Genomic DNA, 19893 nt, shown 5'->3' on the forward strand with positions numbered 1-19893 from the left:
AATCCCAGCACTCTGAAAGGCCAAGTCAGGAGGACTGAAAGTTCGTGCTTAGCCTGGGCAACTTAATAACTTTGTGAGCCTGTCTCAAATTTTTTTTTAAAAATGTGACCTAGGTTATGATCAAAAGACAAAAATGCTGGGTACGGTGGTGCACACCTGTAATCCTAGCACTCAGAAGGCAGAGACAAGAGGATCACCACAAGATTGAAGCCAGCCTGAGCTACATAGCGAGTTCAAGGCCAGCCTGAACTACATAGTGAGACCCTGTCTCAAAAAAATAATTTTTTTTTTTTTGGTGCCGGGGTTCGAACTCGGATTCTTGTGCTTGCGAGACAGGTGGCAGAGCCACTGAGCTAAATCCCGGCCCTCAAAAAAAATAATTTTTAAGAATTTAAATAAAAGACAAACAACAAGAGGGCCAAATGGGAAGTAGAAAATGAGAGGCTACAGAATTAGACTCGGGTAAGAGTTACTGAAGAAAGAGAAATTGGGGGTCCATGGAAGGGAAAGATGAGACAAATCACTACCCAAGCATTTCTAGCTTTGTCTTTGAGACTCGTGCATCGCCACGCGTATTTAAATAAGACTCACTGCAATAAACCCAACGTGTGCAAGTGCATCACCGAGATATAAGCAGAGCGTGTTCTCTCTGAGGGAAAGTGAGGAACCAAGCTGGGTATGGTGGTGCCACCGTAGTCCCAGCATTCCAAGTTTGAGCCCTTTCTGGGCAGCTTAGCGACTTAGAGAGACCCCGTCTCAAAACAAAAAGCAAGGGAGCGTGGCTCAATGCAATGATGCTGGGTTCAATTCCCAGTACCACCAAAACTTAAAAAGAGCTAACCAGTTCCTGGCACTGCTCCAAGGGTGGGCCCCAAAGGGACTGTCACACCCACGTCACCCTGGGGCTTTTCGCTGCTGGCTCCTCTCAGCCGAGCTTCCCCTTCTTTCTTCTTGGACCACGATCGCCTGCCTCACAGGGCAAACTGACTGAACGGTTCTGGGAAAGAGCAGAGACAGAAGGCCACCATCCGAGACTTGAAAAGCCAGCTGGGAGCCAGTCCACCCCTGCGCCGACCCGCTCCTTTCCGGCCTTTCGCGAGGCCTGTGTAGAAGCAGGGGGAGGAGGCGCAAGCTGAGGTCCGTCCACAGCGTGGCCAGGCACTAGGGTCCTGATCCATCCGCTTGCGTACAATCCATATTTACCTATCTGCCATCAAAAGTTTCTGAGTTGCTCTGGGATCCCCCAGGATCCCAGAGAATTACGACTGGTGGGAACTGTTCCTCTACCCATGCGTTTCTTATTGAATAGTTAGTTAAAAGTTCTCTCTGCGTCCTTGGCTCTCTATACATTTTTTTCCTCTAGTCTTGAGTGATATTGCTTAAAGAAACCAAAGGTAAAAATAATCAAAATACCAACAATCATACCCAACACTTGGCCAATGCTGAGTACTGAGCAAAACTGAGTGTGTATTAATTTCGTGCGAATTAATTCATTACATGCTCCCCACAGCCTGCCGAGGTAAGTGTTGTTAGATTTGTTTTACATCTGAGGAAATGGGTGCACAGGAAAAAAAGAGCCTCGGGCAGGGTCCCTACCAGCAAGTGGCAGAGCCAGGTGTGTCCCGGCCAGGCGAGGCCAGTTCCCACCCGTCCAGCGAATGCAATGGCGACAGTGATGTTGTTTTGAACATTTGCATCCCACTGTGAACTCTTGACTTACCTTTAACCCTTCTGTTTTTCCCTGCCACACTCTCAGACGATGGAAATGCTTAAGGCAACTAAGGTAGTGTGAGACCACACCGTGGCGCGCGGCTGCTGGGGCTGGGCCGTGTGTGCGCTTCCGCCCCCTCGCCCCGCATGCCTGCTCGCTCCTGGCTCGCATCCGCTTTCTGCGCTTGGCACTCGCGCCGCATGAACCATCCTCTTCTCAGCCGTGGATCCTGTGTTCTTGCTTCCGATTTTGTATCTGTGCTTCCCTCACACACTGTGCCCGGCACGGGGGTGAGAGCCCAGGCACTGCGGCTGTCGGCCTGGCCCGGCCTGACAAGGCTCCGGGGGCCCAAGGAGCGCCGACACCCACCGTCCTCTCCCGAGTGTGGGACCAGCTTCTGCACCTCTCCGCGGAGGCCCTGGTCCTGCACCTGTACCTGGCTGCGCAGCGCTCTCTGGGGCCGTGGGTTTAAGCTGATTCTTGCTGTCTTTCTCCGTATGAGAACGCTCTCTATGAACGTTGTGCCAGGTAACGGGGGCTCAGATGAGCCACGGAGAGAGGCAGTGATCTTATTTATTTTCTCTCTGTACATATTTTTATGGTGGACACACACGTATGTGTGGGGAAACCCCACATCATGAAGGGGAAAGGAAAACCGATGTTAAGCCAGTTATGGGCTACATTAGCCTTCACTGCATAAATACACACAGCTCCTTTTGGTGTTCCTTGCTTCCGTCCAAACTATTTCCATACTGAGTGAATTTAATAGGTGATAAAATCGATTTACAGAATAAATCTCTTGGGTGGAGATATGTGTGGCCAAGTGTATACTTGGAAGATTTAAAACGCAATCCTGTCTTGCCATGCAGCCTTCCTTCCCCAGCTGGCAGTGACTTCAGAAGTAGGGCTGCCTGGCATTCTCAGCCTCACTGCAGCCTGGAGGGGGGGCGCTTTCCACATCCATTGTCAGAGATGACAAAAATGGAAGCCTGAGGGTCCCTCGGGGGAAGTGACTGAATGCTGCCCAAGCCACGGGTTGGGAACTCACAGGATTCCACAGCCACAGCATCCTTGACGGGCAGATCCCTCACCCCAACCCCGTATTTAGAGAGAATAACTGAGGCCTGGAGGGAGAGCAACTTGCCCACGACGCAGTCCTCCGCCTATCCGAGCATCTAATGGGTGGTGTGTCCCTGGCCCTTTCTCCCCGGAAGGGTGAGACACCACCAGGAGAGCTTTCTAGAAGTAAAGAAAGGGAAGAGGTCTAATAGATCCATCCCAAGGGAGGGATCCCGGTCCTGTACCGGCTCTGCCACTAAAGCTGGGTGAGCTGGAGGAAGTTAATGCGATTCCTTTGTAAATGAGTTTCAGAACAGCAGACTTCAAAATGTATGGAGTTTGGGGCCTGAGATTCAGCTCAGTTGTACCACGCCTGCCTTGCAAGTGCGAGGTCCTGAGTTCAGTCTCTGGTGCTGCAAAAAAAAAAAAAAACAAACAAGTATCAAGTTTTCTCATTCTCAGTAGGCTGTTCCCTGGGTTCCTCCTACCAGTATTCATTTTGCACTACCAGAGTACAGAACTAGTTATAGTCAGACCGTGCCTGTGGGGACAGCCTGGAGGAGCAGGGGCCTGAGAGTCTCTCACCAACTGGAGAAGACAAGGGCAGGAGGTAGAAGGGAGAAGAAGAAGCCTCTCCCCTTATGCAGATCCACGCCACCCGGGGGGATGTGGCCCGCTCCAGTCTGGCCCTGTCAATGCACTGATTTCTGCAGTTTGCATTAACTGGCTTGCTTCTGCTTCTCCCCTTTCTCAAGATCCTACTGAATAGAGCTCTAGGCGAACAAGGTTGTGTTTTGTTGTTTTCAGTGAATTGCTAACCAAGTTAACAAGGCCAAGGAAGTCTCCCAGGCAGGCAGAGAATAACTTGAAAGCCTATAAGGCAAGAAGAGAAACCCACATTCACCAGCTTTCAGCATGGTTTTGAGATGCAAACCCCCCCTTGTTTACACAAAATGATGGAAACACGGATATTCACCAACTATGCAGCATCATTTTCACAGAGCTTTCCTTTTCCATGGTAAATGTGTGACATCTTTATGATGAATGTTCTAGAGGAAGCAGAGCATCATCACCGGATGTAGCATTTTGGCCCTTTTGAGCTTTTCCATACACTGAGTCCCCCCTCGCCCACAGCAGCCTTCCCTGGGCCTCACACTGATTCCTAGGTGGGTAGGAGGAGCAGGATGGGGAGTGAGGACAGAGGAGTGAGGAATACCATGGGATGGGTCATTTCCTGGGAACTTCTCAGGTGCTGATACACCTGGACAAAGTACAGACCTTCAAGGACCCGGGCCTCTGAAAGTATTACCAGGATAGAATTTCGGCTCTGGAATTTTGGGTCTGCAAGGGGCTTAGGGGCAGCAGATCTGGTGAGGAATGGGCTGTGTAAAGGGATTATTAAGTTCTCTTTGCATAAGACGTCACTTAAAATTGAGAAAGACCAATAGACCACGTCATCCAGAGGGGGCAGCTGCTGGAGATTATGAAAAGGGGCCTTGGGCCTCCTTCTTTTTTGTTTGTTTGTTTTTTGAGACAGGGTCTCACTATGTAGTTGAGACTGACCTGAAACTCACTATGTAGCCCGGGCTGGTCTCGAACTCACAGCAATTCTCCTGCCTCAGCCTCCCAAATGCTGGGATTACAGGCATGCACCACCATGCCCAGCTTCCTTGGGAGTCCTTCTGGTGACCTCGATTGCCTGGTGCTTCCAGTCTTCCTGTGGCAGCTGAAGTCCTGTTTGAGGAAAATGGCCTCCTTGAGTGGCCACACAAGACCAATCAGTCACACCACAGAGGTTGCTGGGCAGGCAGGTGGGGAATGAACTCCTCATTTACATCTCTCGTTGCCAGTGAACCCCCTGAACAGGGCAACCAGCCTGGGGTTGGTGCTGGGGATGCCTTGTTCAGGCTTCTCCTGAGTCAGGTCTGCTCCCTGAAGGCTTGAGGTAATTGTTGTCCTGCTGAGACCTCTAGTGACCAAACTGGAGACTGCAAGTGTCCCAGGAAGACAGGAAGCAGTCTTGTGGGAACCACCCCTGAACCACAGCCACGCGTGGCCATGGTCTGTGGAGGCCTCAACTTGAAATTCTTTCCTGATAGAAGGGAAGCAACTGTGACCTGAGATCCCTGAAATATCAGCTGGAGTCGAGGTCCTCACAATGTGAATGTGCCCTGCAGTCCTTTCACAGAGGGTTTCTCCCTGGTTAGCCATGGTGATCAGGTCACAGCCTGCTTTTGTGCTTCCAGTTATTGCTGCTTAGTTCTAGCATCTGCCAGAGGCCCTCAAATTGGCCAACCTCTCATGTCTTTTCCTGGCTTCAGGAAGAGCTCCCAAAACTCAGCCAGTGGAGCCTCCACTGTCTGACCGGAGCTTTCTTGGCACAGGAAGTAGGTTATCCCTGACAGCAGACTGAATTGTTTTCATTGTTCTAAACCAGCTCTCCAAATGTGGCCCCACACCAGCAGTAGCAGTACCCAGGAGCTTGTCAGAAATGCAAATCCTTGAGCTCCTGAATCAGATGCTCTGGGAGAAGACTCGGGAATCTGTGTTTAGTACGTCTTGCAGATGACTCTGAGTGGTTTTGAGAACCACTGCTCTAAACGCTGATTCTCAAATAGCAGTAGATACAAAGCAACAACTCCCAGCTTTCTTAAAAAGTGGTTTCTGACTTGGCCTCTGCAGACCTTTAGTTGCTCTGCAGCAGGGGTGCCAAGGTCTGCTTTCTAATCATCGTTGTAGGTGATTCTAATGAAGAGGGTCCTCTATTCTGACCAATCCTGCTCAGGCAGGAGCAGCATAAATACTGTTCCCATATCCCATCAGTCAGGAAGAGATCTCCACATGTCAGATCCTCCAGGCCTTTGGATGGAATCATACTGGTCCTTTGACAAATTATGGTTTTGCTCCCTCTGCAAGGAAAATCTCAGAGGAGCCTTATCATAATCCAAAAATGAAGTATTTCTTAGGAAAAAGACACGTATTACCGAGAGAACAGGAAGCCTGTGGCTGGGAATTGCCTGAGTGTGGGACAAAGCTCTCTGGGCCTTGAGTCCATCAGACAGTGAGTCGCCCTTTCTTCTCCCTTCTCAGACAGACACAGAGACTCCGTAGTACTTTCCCAGTGAGACCCAAGAGGAGACGTTGCAATGCCGCCAGGAAAAATCGGTTTCCAAAGCTTAAGGTCATAATAAATACACTTGGCTTTTACGGCCATTGCTCTGGTCACTCTGGAAAATTAAGTTTGTATTTGTGAAGAGCCTTGTAGATGCAGAGTTCCAGCTCTCACCACAGCTCTGGGCCTCCTGGGAGCTGCAGAAGAGACTGACCGTGGCTCTTCTGCCCCCTTTCACTCCACCATCCAACAGCCTGCAGGGCACCCACAGTATCTTGAGGCACTAATTTGTTGGGAGGTGCCCCATGGAGACTTGTGTGCGGAGTCACATTTTCAAGACTCTAACAGGACTGGGGGAACTGATGCTCCTTGCCACCTACCATTAAGAGACTCACAAATTTCCCAGGCACCAGCACTGCAAAGAGATTGTTTGGACAAGACATGCAAACCATTTTTTGAATCATCTGAGCAGAGCAGGCAGAAAGCTAGCTTCCTGTCTTCCTTCTTTTCTCTTTCCTCCTTCTTCCTTCCTCCCTTCTTCCTTCCTTCCCTTCTGTCTTCTTTCCATCATCCACCACTTACCCGTTTTCCCATGCTCCATTTCCCACCTTTCTGTGCTTCTGTGATTTTCACCAGCTCTTTTCCTTCCTCTTCTCTTCTTCCTTCTTGTTGGGCTCCTCACAGTCCTGAAAGCCAGAACGCACACGCGCACACACACGCACACACACACGCACGCACGCACACGCGCGCACACACGACCTCCAGGAGCCTCATCTGCACTGTGCTGAAGCCACCCGCATCTGCCCACAGGGTGCCGCCCCATTCACTGTAAAGGACAGATCTCCCCTCACTTGAGTGGTTCTCAAGATAAGAGAAGAGCAGCAAAGGGAAACCCAAGGAGAAGCCACAGTGTGGAATGTTAAACACTGAATTTTAAACTTACTCTGTGTCCAGAAACAGCACAGAACCGGCCACTGTCCCCACACTGCAGGTCAGAGTCAGAGAGGAGGGGAGGGGAGCAGGAGGGGGAAAGGTCAGAGTGAAAGCAAGTGGCGGTGAAGAGAGCAGATCTATTCTTTTGGGGGTTTTTTTGTTTTTGTTTTTGGGTTTTTTTTGGTACCAGGGATCAAACTCAGGTCCTTGCTCTTGTAAGGCAGGCAGCGGAAACACTGAGCTAAACCCCCTGCCCAGCAGATCCATTCTTCACGTGGGGTGATTCTGGTTGAGAAGGACCCGGTGTGGGACATGAAGCCCTGAGCCTCCTCCTGCACCCCAAACCATCTGACCCACTGAGTCCACGGGGTGCCCACCCAGGGGCCCCACAGTCATGGTCTGTGCTCAGCAGCCCCAGTCTTGGGATTAGAAACAGCCCAGTGAATCTAAGGGACAGTGGAACACTGGAGGACAGGGTCTTCGAGGGACTCCCAGGCTGTCATGTGTCTGCTTCCTGCCACCCTGGGGTGAGTTCCCAGCCACGCGCCTGCCCTGGAACTCAGGGCCCTCCCTGGCCTCTCCTCCCTCTCCCTTCCCAAGCAGGGGTCTGGGACAGGTGAGGAGCACAGTGGGTGCACCTATGCAGAAGCGTTCCAGAGTGGGGCACAGTAGAGGCTGTCCCCGCCCAGGACTGGCAGCGCTGCGATGTGTCTTGGGGATGGTGGGCAAGAGGGGCAAGCCGATCCAGGCCCACACCGTGGAGGCTGCAGTGCCCTCGGCAGTACCTGTCTGCTGTGGGTTGGGGAGGCTCTCCGAGGCCTGCCATACCAGGGACAATGTACTGGCCCAGCAGGAATCTGAGACGCCATCGGGCCTGAGTGCATGAACAGTCTGTGAGGGTCCTAAAAGCCCTGTGCCCAACGACGGTGCGCGGCCAGCTCCCTTGAGCCTGAGGAACTTCCTCTTCCTCCTTCCACCCCTCCCGAGGCTGCCTGTGTTGGTCTTTTCTGGCAGCTCAAGGTACCCTCTAGGGACTAAATTCAGACTCTACAATGCTGGGGACTGCACAAATGAATGAAATGATCTGACATTTGCATTTAAAGCTGGCACTGCACGCTGCAAAGATGAACAGTAAAATCAGTGCAAATCATTTAAATTTTGTAGTATCATTTGCTTAGAATGACAATAATGGCTAATTTTAAAGTTCCATGACAAGGTGAGAGACCATTAGAAAAGATAGGGACAAAGGTTTTATATTTTATTAGCTTTTGTGATAATTTTCCCTGCTTTTTGCACAGATTTCATTTACCACTGTGTCTAGTAGCTAGTCCTGCCTTAACTTGGAAATAATCATGTTTGTCCTTACACAGTCTTCAAAGTGAAATCCTGATCCTGTAAGGAGAAAATGGTTCCCATTATGTGGCTGTAGGTAATTTCTGTCTTACCCGACCCCCAGTGGATAAGGAAAAAAATGAAAGAAACCTAGAAATAAAACAAAAAGACACTTGTATTTAGGAGCACTGTAGGGGAAGAAAATAATTTTCCCTCTGACCCCCAAGTTCTCAGCTGGGATACCCACCTTAAAAAAAAAGACACCAGACGTGGGGGACACAGAGAGAAAGCTAGTCTCAAAGAGGGGGCTAGGAGATCATCACAAAGGCCACTTTAACCCGAAATAAAAGATGTTGGAGAGGTGGGAGCAGCTGGAGAGGGGGCCAGGAAAAGCACAACAGACCAGGATGAGGTGGCTTTGCAAAGGTCAGCCAGTGTTGTCTCCCTTGAGAAATCACTATCGGTTCAGTCTTTCTTGTCTTCCAGTTTCAGAGAGGGAGATGCCCTTCATAGATGTACATCTCCCTTACAAAAAGGTAACTTCTACCCTTCGGAGTTTCCCCTGTGTCTGCAATTTCTCAAAATAATCGGCTGGAAACATTCGTCTTGCCAAGCAGGTCTGTTGTGGGTGTCACACCCTAGCCTTCTGTGGCACCCGTTGCATTGCTAACGAACTTTCCTATTTGCATAGGATGGGCTGAGAGTCCCTTGCTAAGTGCACTGATCCGTTGTGAGACTCTACTCGCAGCGTAGATCCTTATACTCAACAGAGTGTCTGCATTTCCAGCGTTTCAGTACTGACCGGTCACTGGTCACCCCCGTCTGAAGTCTGGCACCTCAGAAGGCAGTTAACAAGCTTGTAGCATCTCCTAAGTTGAGCATGAATAAAGGGGAATGAAGTGGAATTAAATGCAGGAAATATTTCCATAGCACCATTCATCTAAGTAAAATGTGCAGGACTACATTCCAAATGAGATTTTGGAAAAGAGAAAGTAAAGCAATTTAGCCCTTCCTTCTAGGTCAAGAAAACTTTATCATAAAGTGAGGCTTGCTATGGTTTATAAATTCCCCATAATTACTCCCCATTGACTAACGTTTCCACCCAAACACACCTTTCTCTGCCCTCTCTTGAGCCTCTGTAAGCTCTTTAGGCAGGCGTGGGAGGCTTAATGTATTTCCTGTGAAATAGCACCATTCTCCTGATCAGCTTCTCCTAGCTTTGCAAATTGAAAAAATTTCATTCCTAGCATCAACAGCCTGTTAAATTGGTTCTGATTAATAATTGAATCTCAAGGCCCTTTCAAGACGACAGATTCATGGGGGGGAGGAGTGGTGTGCAGCAGCACTGGGCCCCAATGGAACAGGCTGATGACCTCAACTGCTGGCTAAATGTACAGAGTGCAAATGCGGGGAAAGTTTAAATGCTCAGAAAGCATGTCATAAAAATGCACAGAAAGAGCTCCGCTGTCAACTGATGGGCCCACCATTTATTTCCTAGTAATATACTTTTTTTTTATTGAGACAGGGTCTCACTATGTAGCTGAGACTGACCTGGAACTCACTATGTAGCCCAGGCTGGTCTCGAACTCACAGTGATCTTCCTGCCTCAGCTTCTCAAATGCTGGGATTACAGGCGTGCACCACCACACCTGGCTTTAGTAATATACTTCTTTCTTCTTCTTCTTCTTCTTCTTCTTCTTCTTCTTCCCCCTCCTCCTCCTCCTCCTCCTCTTCCTCCTCCTCCTTCTTTTTTTCTTTTTTGGTTTTTTGAGGCAGGGTCTCACTTTGTAATTGAGACTGACCTGGAACTCACTATGTAGCCCAGGCTGGTCTTGAACTCACAGTGATCCTCCTGCCTTGGCCTCCTGAGTGCTGGGATTACAGGTGTGTACCACCACCCATGGTGAGGATTATAATTTCTTAACACCTTTCAAGGTGTTAAAGTCCATTTTCTTTTACTCCTTTCTTTATACTGATAAAATTTACTGAGCTCCCACACTGACACCCTCAATATAATCCCTAATAAATTAGCAGTGGAACCCAGTGCAAGAGCTGCAGGGAATTTTCTAGCTAAAGGTTGCACAGGAGAGAAACGGGTATGTGGTTTGCCATCCTGACTATTCCTGCAGCAGTTACAGTCAAGTTCAAATAAAGTCAGCAAATTCCAGCTGGGTCCCAGGCGACTTCCTCCTGTGTAGGCTGAATCCAAACCAGAATATCTCGCTGTCCATTCGAGAACTTGTGTAAAAATATCCTGAAGACCCTTTAGAGTTTCCCTGATGAAGGTGAGCAATGCAGATTTCTTTCACCACAAACCCATCAGTTGGAAAGAATTTTCCTCAGCTCCTGGAACATTACTTGGGTTCCGGGACTGGTGAGGGTTCCAGAGGGGGAAACACCTCCCTAGAGGCTCAGTTCATGCCCATAGGATCAGGGACAGACTCAGGGGCCACAGCATCCAGGCCCTGCCAGAGCAGCTGTAAACTTCCTCTCTGCCCACATGTACGACACAGCTCTACTTTCTGTGGACTCCACAGCACCCAGCCGTGGCCCAACTCATACCACACAGCTCCCAATTCCTTCTCTGACCTCAAATCTTTTTCTCTTCACCTACTTCATCCCCTCATCTCTAGCTCTTTTTTCCATCCCAACACCTGCTCTTCCTCCTGAACTCCTAATCCAGTCTCTCTAGAGATCAGAGGCGGTGTGTGTGTGTGTGTGTGTGTGTGTGTGTGTGTGTGTGACACTGGAGATTTATGGAGATTTTACCCAGGGCCTTCACACTGAGCTACATCCCCAGCCCTTTTCTTATTTTTTTATTTTGAGACAGGATCTCAGTAAGTCACTGAATTGCCTCAAATTTAGCAATCCTCCTGCCTCAGCCTCCCGGAGTGCTGGGATTATGGGCATGCACCACCACACCCAGCTATTAATTATTTTCTTTTCCCTACACTGAAGAGCTTTCTCTTCATTGGCATGTTTCCTCATCCTATAAATGTCCTCCAAGCCATTACCTGCACCCTCCACACCTTGAGCTTTTACTTGTCTCCTCACATTTCCACTACCAATTTTTCATTTTAAAACATTTTTTTTAAATCTAAACTGGACATGGTGGCATATGCCTATAATCCAAGCATTCAGGAGGCTGAGGAAGGAGGACCAAGACTTCGAGACCAGCCTGAACAACATAGTGAGACTCATCTCAAAAAAACAAAATGTATAAGTAAATAAAAATATATCTAATCCCTATACTTCTACTTCCATGGCATTAATTCTTTTTCCAAAAAAAAAAAATCACTGTATTTCCTAAATTCAAAAAAGTGTGAGCCAGGCATGGTGGCACAGGCCTGTAATCCCAGCACTTGGGAGGCTGAGGCAGGAGGATCACTGTGAGTTCAAGACCAGCCTGGGCTACATAGTGAGTTCCAGAGCAGTATGAACTATGTAGTGAGACCCTGTCTCAAAAAAAAGAAAAAAAGTGTGACTAGAGGGATGAACAGACAGAATGCAGATTTTTAGAGCAGGGAGACTACATGGGTATACTGTAGTGGTTGAAATTTGTCATTATAAATGTGCCCAAACCTATAAGATACATAATGCTAGGGGGTGAATGCTAACAGAAACCATATAGGTGAGACTGTGTCAGGGCAGGGTCACCCTTTGTAACAAATGTGCCACTGGTAGGGAGGGTTGATCACAGAGGACGCCATGCTTGTGTAGGGACAAGAGCTTGTGAGCATCTTCTGTGCCTTCTGCTAAAGTTTGCTATGTCCCTGAAACTGCTTTAAAAAGAACATGAAAAGAAATTTTTCGCTGTCGTGGTGGTGGCACACACCTGTAGTACCAGCTGTTTGGGAGGCTCAGGCAAGACAATGGCAAGTTTAAGGCCAGCCTAGACCAGTTAGCAAGATCCCATCTCAGAATTTTAAAAAGTAAAAGTATGTGAATATAGCTAAATGTAAGACACAGGGTTCAATCTCAAGTATAAATAATAATGTGGTGCCAGGGATTTAGCTCAGTGGCACTGCACCTGCCTCACGAGTGCAAGGTCCTGTGTTCGATCCCTGGTACAAAAAAAAAAAACATACAAAATACTAATGTGATTAGTACCTGCTTACTCACCTTCTGGCGGTAGAAATAAAGCATTTCCATTTTCCTCAGATTTGGACTGGGATTTCATCTTAGTCCTAAACCTTCCACCACAGACACACACAGACACGGGCACGTGCGTGTGCACACCTCAAACGGCCTTTGTTCCTCAGACCTTCGATGCAACCCTACTTGATTCTTTCCCTGGGAACCATCTCCTCCCTTGGTTACCATGAACCTGGGCTCTTTCCATTCCCATCCTACATCTCCTCACTCTCTCTTCTCTGCCTCCGTTAGCTCTTTTCCCCCTTATGTTTCTGACCTTTGTCTCCTGCTCTTCTGTTATCTCTCCTCTCTATATTATCCATTTTCAATGTTTTACCTCTCATCCACACCCAAATATCAATCACTCCCAACTCTAAATCTGCAGTACATGATCTACAGCTGAATTTTATTTATTTGTTTGTTTGTTTATTTATTGTACTGGGGAATCAAACTCAGGACCTTACACTTGCGAGGCAGACAGCAGAATTACTGAGCTAAATCCCCAGCCCTATAGCTGAATTTTTATTTGCCCCATAAACAGATGAGGTTGTCTTTCTAGCACTTCAAAGTGGCTTATCCAACCGTAGGGCTTCATCCCTGGACCTGTCCCGTATGACATTTCCAGCGGTGACTCGGGTGGAGATACGAGCTTACCAAATTTGTGAGGAACAAGCAGCGTGGAGAGTTGCACAGCTGGACAACAGAAAAGGGGTCAGAGTGATTCTGACAGACTGAAACGTGACAAAAGTCAGTGCAAGGAACTAGGCATGCTTCTGAATACCCAACTGCACAATCAAAGGGGTCAGATGTCAGAGCTGTGTGAAAAGCAGGGAGAAAGGTTTCAGTGACACGACAAGGTCATTTTGCACCAATGCCATGAAAAAGCAAGTGAAATCTTGTCCTATAAAAGATATAATATCTAAGCTGAGTGTAGCAGCTCATGCCTGTAGTCCAGCACTCTACCAACCTGAGGCAGGAGGATAGCAAATTTAAACCCAACCTGGAAAATACAGCAAAACAAAAAATACAAGGAGTTGATGTTATAGCTCAATGCAAAGACCCTGGATTCAATATCCAGTGCTGAAAAGAGAGAGAGAGAGAGAGAGAGAGAGAGAGAGAGAGAGAGAGAGAGAATATCTAGAGCAAGGAAGGAAGTTTACTCCTCAATTTAACAGTATTGGATTCAGGACTAGCATGCTGATTTCAGAAAGGGTATAGAAGATTCATTGGGTACAACAGGGACCATGCAGTAATCACAATGGATCCTACAGCCATGTTCATAGGGCCATGCAGAAAAGAAGATCTAGACTCTTTACAGCTCCATATTGTACAGCACCTGTAGCAGGTACTATAGAATACACTCCAGAATACTGCCCAACACATCAGTGGAGAACTCTACAACTCTCTGAGCTGCCAAAGATGGAAAGGACTACTTGGCGAGGCAGCAAATAACCAGGGAAGGTTTCCAAGGTCCATGAGTATGGAAATTCCAGCTTTCTCCCTTCAAATCTCTTCTTCCACCACTGAGATCCTTGCTTATGCACAGATCTGTACTTACTCACTAATTAACACATTAAAAATGAAAAACCCAATGTTGTTTCTTATAACAAGAGGCAAAAAGCATTTGGAGACCTAAAAAATACATTTTAATTGAGCAAACTTGAAATACAGGACAACTTCCTTGACCCATTATAAATCTACCAAACAGAATCCACCAAAAAACAAAACAAAACTTTGGGAGAAAGCATTCTAAATGGTAAACATTAATCAGGAGCAGAAAAGGACACATCCACCACTGGGCCACCAAGCAGTATGCTGGAGTCCCTCCCCAGAATTACCAGCCCAAAAAATAAATAAGAAATGCAAGAATCGGAAAAGAAGTAACAAAATTCCATTATTCAAAGAAGGCATGATGATCTTTATATACAGTTTAAGAAAATCTAACAGCAAACTACTAGGATTAATAAGACATTCAACAATATTTTTGAACACAGTATCAATATGCAAAAATTAATAGTGTGCCCGTCCATCAGCAGCAAACATTTTAAAGATCCTATTCACAGCAGTGACAAAAGCTACAAAGTAGCTAAATATGGACTGAATTTTTTAGAAAAAACACCAAACAGTGGAAGGGCATAAAGGAAGGCAGTCATAAGTGCTCACATGTGGAAAGATTCAGGATCTTAAATATGTCAGTTCTCTCTAAAATATGAGTCTACAGATACAATTCTATTCCCGTCAGGATCTCTATACAGTTTTCTCAGAACCTGAAAATCTGATCTGAAGTTGATAAAGACTGAAGGACCAAGAATAGCCAAAGCATCTCTGTATCTGATTAGACTGATATAGTCTAGAATCCCAAAACATGTATATTTAGAGATATCTGTATATGACACAGGTGGCAACTATAAATCTTTGTTTAAAAGGTAAACTTTGTATTATTCGTGAGGAAAAGCAACATGTTAAATTATGTGCATACTTCGTGGCACACACAGAAGTAGATGCAGCTGAGATCAGGAAGGGAGGGATCAGGGGCCTGTATTTGCATACCTCACACCCGCAGGAAGCCTTCCAGAAGATTCTGTGGTTTCAGACCTGCAGCTGCCACAGGAGCAGTGCTCCCCAGCCATTTTCAGGCTTAGCCAGGAGAGCCCCTTCTTGTGTTCTGACGGCTGTGCTGCTGCACAGGTCCTCTTAACACTCGCTCTGGTGTTCCTGTTAAAAAAGAACGAGTATGTATAAATTTGAAGCCCTATATAAAGAACAAAACTTTAAATTTTCTAGAAGAAATATAGGCTATTGTATGTCCGTAATCTGTGTGTGTGTGCATATTTTTTCTTGATAAAACACAAATAAGCCATAAGCAGAATCATGATAGATTTAACCACATTAAAATATTAAATTTCTGTGTAACCAAAAATTACATAACTGACTTAATAGTCCATAGTCTTGGAGAAGATTTTGTTCCATATATTTAATTCACTAAAGATTATATCCAGACTTTATGTAAAAACTTGTGCAAATCAATTTTAAGTCATAGAAAATTCGCAGAAGAGGAAATCTGATGCCCAATAAAAATACTCAAAACCAGGGGTCCTCAGGGCACATAAGACTTTTGCCTAATGCAGAGAGTGTGAATCATTAAATAATGCGCTGCATGATGAATCGGCTCTATGTGCTCTGGTTACAGCAATACATTTGCTATAACTCTGAATTACAGCTAGTGATTTGCTAAGTTTCTGTCTGTCTAAGGCTGATCAAATATTTCACCACTAGCAGAGGAAGTTCATACAATCCTGGGGGTTTGTGCTGTGCCAAGAACTAGAAAGACCTGTAGGTTCCCAGGACGGTCCCCTCCCTAAGGGTGGCCCTGGGGTGGACCCGGAAGGGTCTACTTCAGCTTTCCACACCCACCTCCTTTTATGCAGCATCTTCACAAAACATCAACCATGCACTCTGAAAGGGAGAAATAAGGCCCCGGTCTATGTACCTTAAAAGGCTGCATGAAACAGACTACCTGTGTTAAGATGTATATTTTCCCCCTAGAATGTAAATTATTTGCAGAAAAATTCCAAGCCCGCTCAGTGAATGCCCCTCTCATCTGGCAGCACTCTTTGATCTTACTAAGAGCAAGAAAAATTAAATCAAATAGCTAAACAAGCTTCTGCCTCCTTCTGTCTCCAGATTTGACAGAGCACACAGAGTATGCTAAGAATCCAGCCTGAAGCAGGCAGGAACATTTAATCTTCTTCACTTTGGATCTTTTTATTTCTAGACAACGTTTTGAGCAACATAACTACCACAGGCAACAAAGTATCAGACTTTTCCCTCACAATCTGCGCTGTCCGCTGTCAACATGCAATCAGGTGCTGGCCATAGTTTTTTTGTTTTAAAAAGAGGTAAAACATAAGGAAGGTAAAGGATACTGTAGGAGAAGCCTATATCTCACTGTTGAGAACAGATTTTCCAATATAATACAAACCATATATTTTAAATTTCTATTTGTTGTGTAGATTGTTTTAGTGGTGGGGTGGGGGGTAAGAAAGAGAGTGATCAAAAAGAGTGTCAAAGGGGCAACCTACTTTCCGGTCCCCCTTCTGTCTCTCCTAGACAGAAGCTTTCTTTCTCTCATTGAATTTTCCCTACTCTCAACCTCCGTTGTTCCTAGAATTCATTCTTCTGTTTTAGAGACATGAACTTGTGCTTCGGATATCTAGCAGGTTTGGGAGTTACATCTCTTCCCCCCGTATCAGAATCAATGAATTCCAGCTTAGACACAAAATGCTCAAGATATGCCAGTAAGAGGTGAATGGGCTTTACTAGGCAAAATTTTAAAAGTGCACACTCAAAGAAATAGAGTGCAGGTCATCGAGAGTCATCGAGAGAGAGGCACAATATCTCCTCTCCACCATATGGGGAACATTTATGTTTCTCTTGAGAAGTTGGAAAAGATGACTCACACTCCCCAGAAGGATGACAGCCCACTTTGCAGATGAAAGGTTTCTGCTCTCTACTCTCTCAGGTAAGACTCCTTACGGACTTACAGCATTCGTTAGGAATTTGGAGTGTGATGGATCTGGAAAGAAAGGAACATAATTAATCCAAGGAGGGTGGATACAGATCGCTGTAGATGTGCAATCTGACAGATGCACAAAGGAGTAGGGAATTCTCTGATTTGATTCAGACACCTGTCTCCCTGGCCAGAGGTGTATGAAAGCTTTTGAAAAGTCTCCCTCATAAAAAGTACAAGTGGCGGGCCAGGTGTGGTGGTGCATGCCTGTAATCCCAGCTTTCAGGAGGCTGAGGCAGGAGAATCGCGGTGAGTTCGAGACCAGCCTGGGCTACACAGTGAGTTTCAGGGCAGTCTCAACTGCGTAGTGAGACACTGTCTCAAAAAACTGAAAAAAAAAAAAAAAAAGAAAAAAAAAAACTGGGTAGTGACACTGTCTCAAAAAACTAAAAAAAAAAAAAAAAAGTACACGTGCCTTCCCTCAGATGCATTCCTGCAGTGTTCCAGAGCAGTAGGAGGTGTTTCCAAGCTGGGAACAAGTAGCTTGTGCTTACTGAAATCCACAATATCATGGAGAAAAGTCCCACCACGGGAGTAAAGGCCATGAGCCATGTCTTCTGTTCCTTTTATTAAATTTAAAGTCTACAAAGAGAGGAAAGACAAGTCTGAAACAACAGACTATGCCTTCAAAATTTCATTTCTGAACAGACAACTCTAGTACAGGTTAACAGAAAGAAAAATATTTTAATAAATGCTTAAATAACTAACAGTGGGGGCCGGGGATTTGGCTCAGTGGTTCCGCCGCCTGCCTCGCAAGCACAAGGACCAGAGTTCAATCCCCGGTACCAAAAAATAAAAAATAAAAATAACTAACAATGAACAATCTTAAGCAACACCTTATTTTGTACATTTTATTGCCTTTCTCAAAAGGTGATAATAAACCTGTTTGCTTAAAAAAAATAGGGCCAAAAACACTTCAGCCACCCTTAGCCATAGAGCCTAAGCACCAAACCTAAACCTTCCGATCACAAGGGCCTATTTCCGGTTTAGGGTTTGCTACTTAAATTCTATAGCTTACAAGTTACATGACCCTGGGAAGGTAACTCAGTTACTTTTGAGAGTGGTGCCGGTGTCCCGCAGATCCCAGCAGGAGACACCTGTCCTGGGCACTTTCCTCGCTGCAGGGACAGAATACCTGACCCTCGCAAATGGAGAAGAAATTTACTTCGGCTCAGGTTTTCAGTCCGTGCTGTGGCTTCAAGGTAGGAAGCTATGGTGGAAAGGTCTGGCGAAAGAAAGCTACTCACCCCTGGGGGGCCGGAAGCAGAGACAGCGGGGAGGAGCCGGCCAGGAAGATGACTCCTCCGTGTGTACAGCACCCCATGGTCCTGTCACCCCCAAAGAGCCCCGCCTGTGAGCACAGGAGGCTGTGGGGATCTAAGAAACCCTAACACGCCCTCCAACAGCAACCCGAGAGAAGCTGGCCCCGCAGTGTTTACAGGCACGAGCTGCGATGAGGCCTCCGGTCAGCAACGTAGGAGCCCAGACCTGAAGCGGATACATCCTGGAACTGCAAAGGAGAGCCAGCTGTGTGCGACAACTTTCCGAGGAGAAGGCAGCCACCCAGCCTGGGGCGCCAGCTGCTTTCTCCTTCCGCCCGGTTCTCCTTCCTGTTCACCCCCTGGAACTAAGGCAGTGGGCAAAGGGGCCCGGGTGACAGTCTGGAGGGTCAGCCTTGAACTCACTACGGCGTAGCCCAGACCTGGCCTCGTGACGACCCTCCTGCCTCAGCCTCCCTAGTGCTGGGATCGCAGGTGTGTGGCACCACGCCCAGCTTTCAGATCCTTTTTTTATTTTGGAGATGCAAGTTTCCACCTGATGGACTGAAAGCCAGGAGACAGAGAATACCAAGCAAAGTGCTTAATGAATTTCAGTCTTTCTCTTTCTTTCTCTCTTGTGTTTTCCTCATCAAGCAATGCTGATCCACAAACTGGAAATTTTTAACCACTCTTACACATTTTCACAAAGCGTCCTTTCAAAGGGCATTCATTATTTTATTTGATTCCCATAGCACTGTATTAGGTAAATGGGGCAAGAAGTGCTTGACGGAGACTTGAGGGGCAAAGGAGCTTTTCAAAAGCCATAGAGGGTTAAGGGTTAAGTCTGCAACCCAGATTCAAGTTTGTTGATGTCTCAGAGATGCAGACGCTGAAGAGATTGTTTCTATTTTAAAAAAAAAAACTTCTGCATAATTAGATAGATCTTAAACATTGTCACTATTCACATACAGTATTTCCATCAGGCAGAAACTTCCACCTCCAAAAAAAGGACCTGAAAGCTGAGTGTGGTGGCATACACCTGCAATCCCAGCACTTGGGAGGCTGAGGCAGGAGGATCATCACTAGTTCAAGGTCAGCCTGGACTACATGGTGACTGCAGGGCCAGCCTGAAATGCATAACAAGACCTTGTCTCAAAGAAAAAGGATTTGACTCCACTTACAGTAAAGTAATGCATATGTATAATAAATAAAGTATAGATGATGTATATGTTCAAAGTATGCATATGTATAACCTATATGCATATATATTTATCTATATGTCATTTATAATTAAACAAAAGTTACATATGTGGTTAACAAAAGAAAAAGAGAACATCAGAACCAAGGAATGGCACAGACTCCAAATACGCTAGTCCTGAAAGTTACTCTAGTTGTTGTGACATCAAAATTGACACCATTGTACAACTCTCATTATCAGAAAAGAAGCAGCGTATTATTTTTTAAGGAGGGAAACAAATGCTCCTAGAAATTAATTCTAAAACAAACTTCTTATGTAGGAAACTTCCCTCTCGGCATCCTTCACAATAGGTTGGTTTGTTTGCTTGGGTTTTTTTGTTTGGTTGGTTTGTTGTTGTTTTGGTTTTTGGTTTTTTGAGACAGGGTCTCACTACATAGTTCAGACTGGCCATGCTGGCCTCAAACTTGAGCGATCCTCCTGCCTCAACCTCCCAAGTTGAGGCATTCCCAAAGAATGTAACACTGAGGGCTGGGGATTTGGCTCAGTGGTTCCGCCACCTACCTTGCAAGCACAAGGGCCCAAGTT

General features: G+C 46.4%; 1 protein-coding gene across 2 annotated transcripts in view; it reads left to right on the forward strand.

The window, feature by feature from the left end:
- Nucleotides 1–19893, forward strand: part of Lhfpl3 (LHFPL tetraspan subfamily member 3) — a 514451-nt gene that overhangs the window by 470502 nt on the left and 24056 nt on the right. Inside the window, exon 3 of one of the 2 annotated variants that reach the window (XM_010634017.2) lies at nt 1757–1783. The exons of the other annotated variant lie outside the window; for it this stretch is intronic. Coding sequence (XP_010632319.1) covers nt 1757–1773 — 17 coding nt within the window. The 3' untranslated portion in view covers nt 1774–1783. The remainder of the gene's footprint in view (nt 1–1756; nt 1784–19893) is intronic. 2 annotated transcript variants of the gene reach the window in all.

This window comes from Fukomys damarensis, unplaced genomic scaffold (assembly GCF_012274545.1).
Source record: "Fukomys damarensis isolate Sample0158 unplaced genomic scaffold, DMR_v1.0_HiC HiC_scaffold_4, whole genome shotgun sequence".
NCBI classification, from domain to species: Eukaryota; Metazoa; Chordata; class Mammalia; order Rodentia; family Bathyergidae; genus Fukomys; species Fukomys damarensis.